Source organism: Camelina sativa, chromosome 9, assembly GCF_030686135.1.
Source record: "Camelina sativa cultivar CO46 ecotype springtype chromosome 9, ASM3068613v1".
NCBI classification, from domain to species: domain Eukaryota; kingdom Viridiplantae; phylum Streptophyta; class Magnoliopsida; order Brassicales; family Brassicaceae; genus Camelina; species Camelina sativa.
This window is the reverse complement of record NC_141888.1, coordinates 36,658,274-36,671,101: the sequence shown is the minus strand read 5'-3', so window position 1 is coordinate 36,671,101 and position 12,828 is coordinate 36,658,274. Positions and strand designations below refer to the sequence as shown.

Here is a 12,828-nt window from a genome sequence, read left to right as displayed (position 1 = left end):
TTTTGATAAATATGAAGTAATTATCAATGTAATAAATATATATATATATATATATATATATATAATTTGTTAAAAACATATATAATTACCATCGCTATGTTTTTACATGTTTTCTTTTCACCAACATTTAGATTGCATAATGCATACATTTACACAATTATTATTATTATTATTTTGATAAAAAATAGTTTCGAAGATGATTAAAATGTGATATCCTAGTTTGAATATTTGAACCATGGTGATGAATCTTCAAGCAATAGACGACTCCGAATTGGTTAAAAGACCTTCTCTTAATGTTGATTGTTTTACTTCCTTGGCTCTTTTCAAAAGCAATCGAAGAGAGAAAGTGGCCAGAAGTAACGTCCGCCAAAACCAAGCCTTTGCATTCTTGGGATCCACTCTCCGAGCGAGCCATAACGCATACAGTGCTTCACTCACGTGCGCTGTCACCACAATCCCTGATGCTATCCGTAATACCAACATCGACCTAAAGATAAACATCGCAATGACTCTAAAGAACGGTATGGGTCCAATGTCCGGTAGCCATGCTACTGATATAATGCTAGGCAAACCGATCACACAGAAAATCCATGCGTAAATGCTTGGACCATCGACCTCTCTCCTTTTCTTGTCTTTAAAATATGAAATGGTTTTGGTCATGGCTTCTTCAGGTTGTGTTGTGGGCTCGTACCCGAGTTCCTCCTTGGCTTTACCGATCGAGTAGTAATGAGTCACCCCCACCTGTTCCGTTAACAAAAATGTTATAAGCTCATTCCAGTTCTTGTTTTCTATTTATTTTTACTCTCTATTTGTAATCAAAACTAATCTCTAACAAACCTTATAAACTTCAGGTGTAAGAATCAATGGTTGTGGAATCCACCCTTGGTTTAGTAGTGGTGATAGCATTGTGTATATTGCTTCACATATTTTTCCGAGTATAACCGCAAACGAAATAGATAGCGATGAATTTGGAAGATCATAATCAAGATTCTTTAACAGTGGCCGAAGAAATTCAAAAAAGTTTATTGGATTATCTGCATAAATTAACAAACCACAAAATTTCGGGTTCGAGATAAATCAATCAAAGCAAAGTATATAGAAAACAAAGTTTTAAGAGTATAAATTTTACCATCAGAAACAAAGTAGGCCTTCCCTGCGGCTCTCGGGTGTTCATTGAGTAAATCGGTGGTTGCCAACATGAGCGCGTGTACGATGTTATCCACATAAATCCAATCGGTTTTTGAGCTTGTATCGCCGATTTTGAAGAGGAATAAACCCAATCGTGCATAAGATATTATCCTATTAAGATACTTCTCTTCAGCCGGTCCATAAACTATTGGGCAACGAATCGCACACGTAGATAAAAGACTTCCATGTTCATTCCTATATTCCCATTAACATATATAAAACATTAAACCATTCCATATATAAAAAAAAACTTAGTAAACAACATTATTGATTTTTGAACTTACTCAACAATACGACCGTTGTTCTCTAGAACCAACTGTTCGGCAATAGATTTAGTCTTATCAAATGAACTGACGTAGTGGTTAGAAGGTAGATAAGGTAGAGTTTCATCTCCATTCTCAATCTCTTTCTCACCAAAAACGACACCGTTCGTGCTCAAATACACTAACCTCGTGATCCCTTTCTTGACACAGGTTTCCAATACGTTACGCGTCCCTTTCACGTTGACTTCCTCGATCCGGTGAGTCCTAATCATCTCCTTACCCGAACCACCGTACGACGCAAGATGAATTACAAAGTCCACTCCTTCAAGAGCCTCTTCTACGTCCTCTCTATTCACAACATCTCCTGACATATTGACATATATAATGTGACCAGTATATTTTAAAAAAATATTTCAAAATGGAAATGGAGATAACTTGATCTAACATAGTATATAAAGCACATAGACAAATCCTCTCGGTTCACCTGTTTTTTTAGTTGTAATTAGCACATGATTCAAAAAATTATCTACTCAATGTACTTATATATATATGGTTACACTCTAAATCTTGAATACATACCATTTATGCAATGGACGCCGGATTCTTTGAGACCGTCGGACCAAGGAGAAGCAGTGCGGCAGTCAAAAGAGCGGACTTGGAGAGCGCCACGGCGGAGCAGCTCAAGGCACACGGTGGAGCCAACTAATCCCAACCCACCGGTCACAGCTACAATTTTGCCTTGTATTCCTCTGTTCTCTTCTTCTTTCATCTCCATTTTTTTGCCTATTTGGCTAGTTCAATTTCGATCGTTCTAAATATGGTCAACGAGGAGTTCAATATATATAAATTGGTTGCTTCAGGTGATGACATCGTATGATGCATGTAAATTAAATATTGAACCTCGTTGTCGTTTGAAGCACGTGTCTAGGCCAGCGGGGTCACGTAGACGTAGCTTTAGTTGATGATCACGACGAGAAATTTAACATGTTCATTTGTAGTCCTAATCCGCAAATTAAGCTCCTTGTTAATATTACTATACTACTAAAATTCTTAGCTAATCTCCTTTCTTGTCAACAAGCACTATGAATCATCATTCAGTGACACATCGATGAAAATAGTACTCTTGTATTTCTAATTAATTAACTAATAAAAAAAAAAGAAGCAAGAAACGTTACACAAAAACAAAAGTTCATTTGGTCTTCCGGGTTTAGTACTCTATAATTTAAGCTTTAAATTATGCAAAAATTATGTGTGTTAATTTGATGAACTGCAATAAGAGATACAATTTTAGTTATAATCTAATAAAAAAATAAAGAATCTATGGTTTATTTATTATTATAAAAATCCTAATAAGCCATAGATAATAGATCTTTTAGTTTTATTAAAAATTATAAATAAAGCTGTTGTATAATTTATGTTTACTGAAAACATAAAATTTGAAATATGTAGAGAAATAGATAAAATGTGGGATGTGTTGCATAGTCAGCAAAGTTTCTGACACGTGGCTTATTCAGAGTGGTTATTTGGACCAGCTAAGTAAATAGTAGTATTTGGCTCCTACTCATACGCTCTCTTTCACCCCCGCGACTCAGCAATTATTCACCGCCAAGACCACCGTCGAAGACTTACCGGAGTTCTCTACGGTACCCTAAATCCACCACCTTCTTCTCCGTTTCCGCTTTTTTTTTAGGTATCTAATTGAATGAATTCGTTTTTGAGAACTTTCCTGGAGTTTTTTTTGTTTGGTCAGTCGAGATTAGGGTTTTTCCTATTTTGGGTGTTTTTTGTCTTTAGCTTCCCTACTTGGATTCTGTGTTCTTCATTCAAATCTACTAATTCTAGGGGTCAAGACTCACGGAATCGAGATATTTCAGAAAATTTTAATCTCGTAAACCTCCGATTGAGCTCTAGATTTGTCTTATGAATTCGACTGATTTGTGTTTTCACATTTGGTTTCTCCAGTGATTTGAGAAACCTTAGCTCAAACGATTTGTGTTTTACAACTTGTTTTCGAATTTGGAATCTTTATTTTGAGCAACGAGTGGTATGAAATTTTGGTTGAAAGGAGTAAACTTGCTTCATAGGATTAGACCAGTTCTTAATCTTTTTGCTTACTGCTTGTGTATAGATATGACTGATTTGGTCTCTCTCTTTGCTTTTACATCTTCAAACTTGACTTGTTCTTTGATTTGATTGTTATCTTCTTCTTCTTCTTTTTTTTTCATTCTTAATTCTGTGATATTATCAACAGGTAGGTTTGGAGGATTCTATAGCTTGTGGAAATACAGAGAGACACCATGAACACTGAGAATAATAATCAAACTACTACTACTACTACGACAACTCTCTCGAAAGTGATCTCTCATGTTTTTGTCACTGGTACTGCTAAGCAAGGCTCTCTTGGTCCACCCATCGGTCTTGTCGATATTGGCGTTAGCGAAGCTGCCTACATCTTCAGAGTCTCTCTCCCTGGCATTGAGAAAAATCAAAGTAAGTGTCTTTTCTCTTGTGCTGTCCTTTTCATTAGTAATACTCTTGCTCTCATTACGAAATTTCCTACTAATTTCTCTGCCAAATGTTAAAACTTGAATGGATTCTTCTCATGTTTTTGGGTTTGACGACAATGACCAATGACCAATGACATGAAAAGAAAGTTGCATTCTTTTTTTCATTATCTGTCTATGAAAGAACTTTGACCCATAATGCTATCTTCTCATCTGTTAATAGATAAGATCAAATGTGAGATTCAGAGGGAGGGAAGAGTATGCATCCAAGGAGTAGTGCCTGAGATTGCGATTCCAAGTGAAACCGGACTCTTGTACAGAATGCAGGTGCAACAGCTCTGCCCTCCTGGTCCATTCTCAATCACGTTTAACCTTCCGGGACAAGTGGATCCTCGTTTGTTTTCTCCTACGTTTAGATCTGATGGGATCCTTGAAGTTGTTGTCGTCAAGCTCGGAGTGCGTGTCCCAACTTCATAGTTCAAGTTTTCATATAACTAGGAGGATATCCATCTCACTTAAATCAGCATTTATAAGTAGCATTCGGCCCGACCTATATAGGTCTTTTGGTTCAGATTCAGATGTTAGAGAGTCAAGACTGTTCTAGTTTTTTTTTTCTTTTTTTTTTGTAAAATCTTGTTCAATGATCAGATTCCTTGAGATGTTGTTCTTAGACTCTGAAAAAAGTTGGTGGATGTGAAACGGTATAGTTTGGAAGAGAAATGAAAGTGAAAAATTATAAGAAAAGAGAACAATAAAAAGTTATGACATCTTAATATACACTAGAATACTATATTATCAAAATTCAAGCCTCTTATTCGCAAAATGACTAGAAACAAGTTATCAATAAGATGGTCAGTTTGTTACATGTGTTCTTTTTGGCTACCACATCCTTAAACCATAACACTTTTGTATGGTTGGCACAAAAGAAAAACACTTTTGTATCAAAAGAAAGGGGCTTGAAATAAAACTTCAATCCAAAAATTTATACCATAACGTTGTGAAAGTCAACTAAAGAAGTGGACTCGATCAGGGGAGGTGTTGTGTTCCTAGCAGTCAAACCAAAGCATATTCCATATTATTGTCTTAAAGAAGAAAAAATCTCCAAAAAAAAATCCATTAAAATGAAGAGACAAGGACTTAAAATTCTTCTCATTCTCTGTGTCTTGAAAAATCATATAAATCGAGGATACGATGCCGGCGTTAAGAGTGTTATCGTCGTTAGATGCGGCTAGGATACAATGGTACCATTTCAAGGCGATAATAGTCGCCGGGATGGGACTTTTCACCGACGCTTACGATCTTTTCTGTATTGCTCCGATCATGAAAATGATAAGTCAAATCTATTACCACAAAGACTCGATCGGAACCGCTCTTCTCTCAACTTCTTACGCAATCGCTCTTCTCGGGACAGCCTTAGGTCAGATCATCTTTGGTTACTTAGGTGACCGAGTTGGACGTCGTAAAGTCTACGGACTTTGTCTCTTAATCATGGTCTTCAGCTCCTTTGGTTGTGGCTTCTCTGTTTGCACCACTCGACGTTCTTGCGTTATGGTCAGTCTTGGATTCTTTAGATTCGTTCTTGGACTCGGGATCGGTGGAGATTACCCTCTCTCTGCAACGATTATGTCGGAGTTCGCTAACAAAAGGACGCGTGGAGCTTTCATCGCGGCCGTGTTCTCGATGCAGGGGTTAGGGATCTTGATGAGCTCTGCCGTGACCATGGTTGTGTGTGTGGCGTTCAAGAACGTCGCCGGAGAGGGGAGTTTGGAAAAGACGAACGCCGCGGGGTCAGAGACTTTGGCTCCACCGGAATCGGATATAGCGTGGAGGTTGATTCTTATGATCGGAGCTATTCCTGCCGCGTTGACGTTTTACTGGCGAATGCTCATGCCTGAAACCGCCAGGTTCCTTTCAACTATTTCTTCTTCTTTTTTTTTTCTCCCTAGATTAAATTTTGTAAAATGAAAATTAAACTTTCAACTAAATTTAATTTTTTCAAAAAATAATTTATTTTTTGATAGAATGAAAATATTTATTGTACGTATGAAAAGAAAATAAAAATTATTGTCCATTTTGTTTTTATTTTGTCTTTTTTTGTCCACCATTTTTTGACTATAGTTAATGCACAATCTTGTGTGACTTTGCTTCCTATCATCCCACATACAAACTTTGGATTTTTCCACATTGGTAGTATTAAATTAACTCTTTCTCCTCTTTTTTTTTTTTTTTTGGTATTGTTTTCCAAAATTAAATACATTGAGGTTAAATCGGTAGCCATTTCCACTATGGATTGCTTTGCTTCGATGCAAACTAGGTCGTTTGATAGTATATTATACTATTTTTTTTGTTGTCGGATAACATTCCATGATTAAATTTTATCATTTCTATTAATTTGTTTGCCGTGGACAAAATATGTTTTTACTAGTAACGCCGTAAAGCATATTATATTACACCAGTATTTTAGAAAAAAAAAGAGTAATATTATGTAGATGAAATATCTTGCGTGACTTTGTAAGCTACTGCCCCTTGACAATTTTTCAATGAAATCTCAATCTAGGACTATGAACTAAAAAGTTTAGTCGTGCGCAAAACAAAAGTTTAGTCGTGTGCTAAACAAAAGTTCTACCCATGTTTCCGTACAAAATAATATTGGGAGAACCTGAAATTTCAACCTAAATTTGATACGTTGTGGATGATAAAAACATAAACAATATACTATATGTAATAATGTAAAGAGTGGCGAGTTCGTGTTTTGTTTGTTCCTAGGAAGTAAGTTGACTTCTGAGGGAAATATACCGGACAGAGAGGTATATACCTCTTATGATAACGTATGCACATATATAGTATTCCATTTTAATACGCATAATATATAGTTTAAGTATATATTTTCTACATTAATTATCACTCTCAGGTAGAAACTCCAGCTAAGTATTAGAATTTTAGTTTATCATAAATAAATTTAATCTCTCCAACTAACCACGTACTCTCTTCCTATCAAGTTCTAGCTCCCACTTTGATTCCCTTATTAACTTCATAAGAAAAAGTCTTTTCCCTTCTGTGTGTAGTAGTAGTAAACTAGTAATAGTATGAGTTGTGACTATATATATAATTATATTGAATGATGACAATTAACTTTTGTAGTTTTTAGCAAAAGCGGCTAAAATATAACATTAACAACATTGTCAAACTAGATTATTAGAAATATTACATACAATCGTGACATATAATTCAGTATCACAAGGAATATATCAACTTAATCATTGGTCCATGGTGGTCTAGTTAAACTATTATCAAATCTTAACTTTTGAATTTCCTTTTTTCAGTATTTATGTACTATATAATCAAATCAGTATGGTAAGCACTATTTTTATATAAAAAAAAATGCATGCAGATACACAGCTTTGGTGGAGAACAATGTAGTCCAAGCAGCAAAAGACATGCAACGGGTCATGTCCGTATCCATGACTCAAATCGACGAGGATTCATCGTTGGAAGTACAACAATCGCCACGGTCTTCCTACAAACTCTTCTCACGCCGTTTCTTCAGCCTCCATGGATGTGACCTCTTCGCAGCCTCAGCCAATTGGTTCCTAGTCGACGTCGTCTTCTACACAAGCAATCTCCTCCTCTCTCAGATCTTCAACTTCTCCAACGAATCTATTCACTCCACAAGCGTCTACGATTCCGCCTTTGAAGTAGCTAAGGTCGCAGCCATCGTGGCCGCTTGCTCCACAATCCCCGGTTACTGGTTCACCGTCTATTTCATAGATAGAATCGGTCGAGTCAAGATTCAGATGATGGGGTTTTTCCTCATGGCCGTTGTTTACTTAGTCGCTGGGATCCCGTACAGTTGGTATTGGTCCAAACACGAGAAGACTAATAAAGGCTTTATGGTTCTCTACGGATTGATCTTCTTCTTTAGCAACTTTGGTCCTAACACGACGACGTTTATTATCCCGGCGGAGCTTTTTCCGGCAAGGTTTAGGTCCACGTGCCACGGGATATCTGGAGCAGCTGGGAAGTTTGGGGCTATCGTTGGCACTGTTGGTTTCTTGTGGGCCACGAAACACCATGAGGATGACGTTTTCTTAGACGTGAAACGTGTCAGAATCGCGTTTTTGATCCTTGGTGGCGTTTGTATCGCGGGAATGATCGTGACGTACTTCTTCACTCGTGAAACGATGGGGAGATCGTTAGAAGAGAACGAAGACGAGATCGGTTGTACCACGTCAGCAGAATCATCTTCTGCCAATGTTCTATTTCCAAGATAGTATTACTGATTTTGACATTATGTATAACACACAATCAAATCGTCTTGTGGATCTTTTCCTCTCTTATTAACTCTTAATTATTCCTTAATCTTTGATGTTTTGATACTCAAATTTGGTTTTTTGTTTTTGTTTTTGTTTTTCTCATGAGAATCTTTTATTCCTTTTTTAATATCTTTCATATCAAAAGGGGTGGATAATGGTCAAAAAACGTTGATCTTTCTTTAAGAGTACAAAGCTTGTCTGACTCTAAACCTTGAATGAAGACTCAGTCTTTAAGCGCTTAGTTCTGTTCCTCTTAGGCCACACTTTGAGTCCAAGTAATATGTTACCCTCAAAACGAAGAATCGAACCCTGAGGAAAAAGAGTAGCTCAGAAAACCTGAATCAACCAAAGATGGAAGCTCCAAGTTTAATTAGCAGCACAGATAAAGGGGGAATCTAGGCAAACAGGTCGAAACAGAATTTCTAACATCATCATCCAAATTCATAGGTAAATAACGAAATCATGTAGAAAGAGAAAACACCATCCCAAGCAAAAGTGATTAACATTTAAAACTTAATTAAAAAGAGAATAATAGTAAGAAAACAGATCACATCTCCAAGGAAAAGAGAAGAAATCACCAAAGGAGTTGACAGAGAAGACTATAGATGAAAAGCTATCCTTCTAGGAATATAAATCAAAATAGAACTTGCCTCTTGCCTCCTTGGGATCGCTTACTCAAAGTACCTATAAAGAAGGGCAGCTCTTCAAATAAAATAAAATAAAAGAAAACCACAGTCACAAGCATATGGCGGAACAGTAGGATATCAAACACTAGAAATACATGCAACATGAGAGATACACCAACATAGATAAAGGGGAAGAGACCAATAAGAAGTCTGAACGGGTGACTACGATCAATCAGAAAGCCACCACGATCGATCATCGCATCATCCACAATCTAAAACATCAAAACGATCGAGAAGCAAATTACAGAAAGAGCACCAATGCAATTAAGAAACATAGGGAAGAAACAAAAAGCAGAGACACGTTCAGAAGAAGAATACCCCCTGAAGACCCTAGGATAGAGAAAACGAGTGACATATCCATCAAAGCCATCAATGGTCAATAAAAACATACTGCACAATCTAATATAATAGACCGACAGGTAAATTGTATGAACAGAAATGGCCACGATGCAATTTAGAAAACCATAAGCTAGAAAGAGAAACTATCCATGAAAATTGATAACCCAAGGGTATGAAATATGATAGGTTCAAAAAGAAAAGAATCAGAGACTTATTGGAGAAACAAAAGGAAGGAAGTAATTCACAGAGGGCTAACAACTGCAAGACAAAGAAACCCAAGAATACATCCAGAGATGGAAGCTCCAAGTTCATCCCTATCAAGAGAACCATGTAGACTTGATTAGAAAAAATCCCAGTGCACATAAACATGATGCAAATTCCTACACGAAGATAATGACTTCATGTAGAAAGAGAAAACGACAATCCTAGCAAAAGTGATTATCATTTAAACCACAGATTATAAAGTTAGAAAGAGAGAAAAAAGATAAGAGGGAGGAACACTGATCAGAGGGATCACTTCACATAAAAAGTAGCCACGGTGACAAGCATATAAGAGTAGGATCAAACACTAGGAACATATGCAGCACGATAAATACAGAGAAATTAATAAAAAAAAGCGAAAGAGACCAGTAAGTAACCTGACTCTTTTGTCTTGTAGAACCTCGACTATCTAGCATATAAGAATAAGAGCAAACAGTAGGAATATATGCAGGTTAGTGGAACGTGTCTGCGTTTTTTTTTCAAAGGTTTAAGTTATTAAGTATTTGGTTTTCTATATTTGATTATGGTTTTATTTCGTTAGTGCAAGAGTTATTAAGTGGGGATTCTTACGGGTGGTATGTTTAAGGTTTTGTGGCTTTCACAGGAATTATTCATGATTTTAAAATATCTCAATCTTTTTAATTTGGTAATAGTTTTACCATTGCGGGAAGTTTGGTTATAGTTTAACCACTAGGAGAGTTTATTGGAACGCTTACGTTTAGGTTATTATTAGTCCGATTTGTGGACTGTCCAAGATAAGGACAATTGTTTGTGCAGTTGCAGGATTTGCGCCCACGGGATGTTGTTATTCCTTTTTACCAAAACCGAATACAAGCTGAAGTTACATCCCTCTTCTCGATATTGAAGTTTTAGCTCTGAGGATTTTGTTAACATGATTTGTCCGTCCTTGACAAGTGTCCACGACATAGGTGTTCCGCTTTGTGGTTGCATAGTTTGCTTTCGCGTCACACCTTTGTCGTGCGAGGGAGTATCAGGGAAGCAAGATGTGTATCTTACAGACCAAGTAATGTAGACCGTAAAATCCGTTAATGAAGTGAAGCCCAACCCAAAGAATATTATAGATCTTGATATTACTTATTGTACAAGCTATTTCTATATAAGTTTAGGAAATTTTACATTATATTATATTAGCAATATGTCAAAGCTATAATCTTATGAAACACAACTCAATAAACTATTCTATTTCTATAATATTTGACAGATTATTAGAATTATGTTGGTCTTGCTGCTTTAAAAAAAAACTCGTCTAATAAGCTTAGTTATGTTCCTCTTAGGTCACTTCGATGAATCTAAGTAATTTATTACCCTCATGGCCTCATAGTTGTTCAGTAAACCTCTGTTTCAGAGTGTATACTTTCATTGATTGGGAAACAAGACCAATTAGTTAAAGCCCGTTTGGGCCCGTATAGAAAACGCAAAACAGAAGCAGCAAAAAAAAAAGTAGAAACACGAGTACAGTGTAAAACTAAAGCAGTTTTATATCTTAAATTTATTAATTTCCATAACAATAATATATTTAGTGACAAAAAAGCATGTAACTAGTAACTAGAAAATATAGCATCAAAAACAAAACAAAAAATACGACAAATGTGGAAAGACTCTCTCTCCCCTCCCAACCTACGCCGGTTACGTCACGTGTGCACTCTGTCTCTCTCTACATCATAGTATTCACATTCGAGTTACATTTATGGAGTAACCTACCATCTCATCCCTAATACCACTTTTATTGATAACTAAATAAGGACTCCGCCCCGATGTGCGAGTTTAAAGTTTTGTATATAAACTAAATTTAACAAAAATATATATTAAAATTTGTTGTATATTATTTTAAGTTTTATTTTTGTTATAATATACTAATTTATATCCATTTACAAATCTTTTGTTTATGTTACCATTAAAAGCGTATTTTTTTACACTTAAAATATCTTGTTTGTTACAAATATATTCTTTACCACCACTTAAAAAATGTCGGTATGAACACCTTAAGCCAACTATTATATGTTTTTTTACTTTTACTTTTGCATAGTTTTTTTAATTAATAAAATTATTGGCTCAAAAAACATTTTGAATAAAAATATATTACATAGTATACTAATCAATGTATCATCACAATAGTGTATGACCAACCATAGAGAGAACATCGGTTTCGCCCTCCTTCCTTATGGAGAGAACATTGCATCCAACCTCCCCCACCATGGAGAGAACCTTGGCTCCACCTTCCTTCCTTGGGGTGATAATCTTGCGTCTAACCTCCTCCACCTTCTTTCCTTGGGGAGATAATCTTGCGTCCAACCTCCACCACCATATATAGAACATCGGCTCTACCCTTCTCATATGTGGAGAGAACATGTTCACGTCTTTTAGGTATCTTAAAATGGTTTGCTCCGACAACCAATGAAACTAAAGACCATTTTCTAGTGTCACAAAATCTCTTGATAGTAATTAATGTTAAATTTTCTAATGTATTAGTGGAAGTATCTTTTACACACTATGATGTAGCTTTTGTCTCTGGAAATCCGGACTGCCACCTTGCTTAGTGAGTCCCATGACCACTCCCAGTCCATGGGCCCCATGTCTACTCATGGCCCACCCATATCCGCCGGCCGGTTTATTATATCTGGGAGACTTTAAATACTTGTTTAACGACCATATAAATCACCATATGATCTTTTCCTGTGTTTTGTCCTCACTCGCACAGTTCCGACATCACTTCCCGAAAGTTCACTCATCCTGAAACTACTCCAGTTTTTGCATGCTTAACTCTAGAGTTCTCTCAGGACCTTTGATCGAAAAAATAAGTGTATTTTGGTGACATATATGGCAAAATGAATTCTTTTAAACATAACCGCAAACCAGGGTGTCGTTGTCTCCGAACTCCTATGGATCTATCAACAACAATTTTTGGTTTTCCAATCAATCTATCTATGTTTGTTGTAAGTTTGTGTTTGATTAGTCTATTTTATCTAACCATTAGGTTGATGAGTTTCCACTCTTTATCTCTCTTCAGGATTGAATGAATGGTAACAATTATGTTTGAAAAAAAAAAGGTCTATGACCAACCAATCAAAGAAATTAGAAGAAAATTAATTTGTCATAAATAAAGAAATAATAGAAATTATAAAAACGATAATATATGAATTTTAAATAATTCAAAGATGAAAAAGATAAATTAATTAAAACAATCTAAAAATACTATATTAAATTAAAATATAGTATTAAAAAAAGAATATGCATATATTAATATTTTTTTTTG

The 12,828-nt window shown here is 35.9% G+C and overlaps 3 protein-coding genes across 4 annotated transcripts; 2 read left to right on the top strand and 1 right to left on the bottom strand.

Moving 5' to 3' along the window:
• Positions 1-65: 65 nt before the first annotated feature.
• LOC104713310 (uncharacterized) lies at positions 66-2,261 on the bottom strand. Its single transcript, XM_010430404.3, has 5 exons — positions 2,031-2,261; positions 1,473-1,815; positions 1,130-1,383; positions 838-1,034; positions 66-741 (listed from the first exon to the last, which is right to left on the bottom strand). Exons 1-5 carry the CDS (start codon positions 2,224-2,226, stop codon positions 250-252), a joined length of 1,482 nt encoding a protein of 493 aa, XP_010428706.1. The 5' UTR covers positions 2,227-2,261; the 3' UTR covers positions 66-249.
• Positions 2,262-2,896: 635 nt separating this feature from the next.
• On the top strand, positions 2,897-4,713 carry LOC104713309 (increased DNA methylation 3). 2 transcript variants are annotated; one of them, XM_010430402.3, is made up of 3 exons: positions 2,897-3,094; positions 3,703-3,941; positions 4,179-4,713. In XM_010430402.3, exons 2-3 carry the CDS (start codon positions 3,749-3,751, stop codon positions 4,430-4,432), a joined length of 447 nt encoding a protein of 148 aa, XP_010428704.2. In that variant the 5' UTR covers positions 2,897-3,094; positions 3,703-3,748; the 3' UTR covers positions 4,433-4,713. The 2 variants fall into 2 exon arrangements, with proteins under 2 accessions (XP_010428704.2, XP_010428705.2); XM_010430403.3 differs by having other exon boundaries at positions 3,001-3,141.
• Positions 4,714-4,756: 43 nt separating this feature from the next.
• On the top strand, positions 4,757-8,337 carry LOC104713308 (putative inorganic phosphate transporter 1-9). Its single transcript, XM_010430401.3, has 2 exons — positions 4,757-5,859; positions 7,347-8,337. Exons 1-2 carry the CDS (start codon positions 5,147-5,149, stop codon positions 8,224-8,226), a joined length of 1,593 nt encoding a protein of 530 aa, XP_010428703.1. The 5' UTR covers positions 4,757-5,146; the 3' UTR covers positions 8,227-8,337.
• Positions 8,338-12,828: the final 4,491 nt, after the last annotated feature.

Coding starts and splice junctions, on each gene's coding strand:
- LOC104713310 (XM_010430404.3), bottom strand. CDS start 2,226: ATGGAGATGAAAGAAGAAGAGAACAGAGGAATACAAGGCAAAATTGTA. Junction 1,816..2,030: donor CGGCGTCCATTGCATAAATG/GTATGTATTCAA, acceptor TCAATATGTCAG/GAGATGTTGTGAATAGAGAG. Junction 1,384..1,472: donor AACAACGGTCGTATTGTTGA/GTAAGTTCAAAA, acceptor ATGGGAATATAG/GAATGAACATGGAAGTCTTT.
- LOC104713309 (XM_010430402.3), top strand. CDS start 3,749: ATGAACACTGAGAATAATAATCAAACTACTACTACTACTACGACAACT. Junction 3,942..4,178: donor TGGCATTGAGAAAAATCAAA/GTAAGTGTCTTT, acceptor ATCTGTTAATAG/ATAAGATCAAATGTGAGATT.
- LOC104713308 (XM_010430401.3), top strand. CDS start 5,147: ATGCCGGCGTTAAGAGTGTTATCGTCGTTAGATGCGGCTAGGATACAA. Junction 5,860..7,346: donor CTCATGCCTGAAACCGCCAG/GTTCCTTTCAAC, acceptor AAATGCATGCAG/ATACACAGCTTTGGTGGAGA.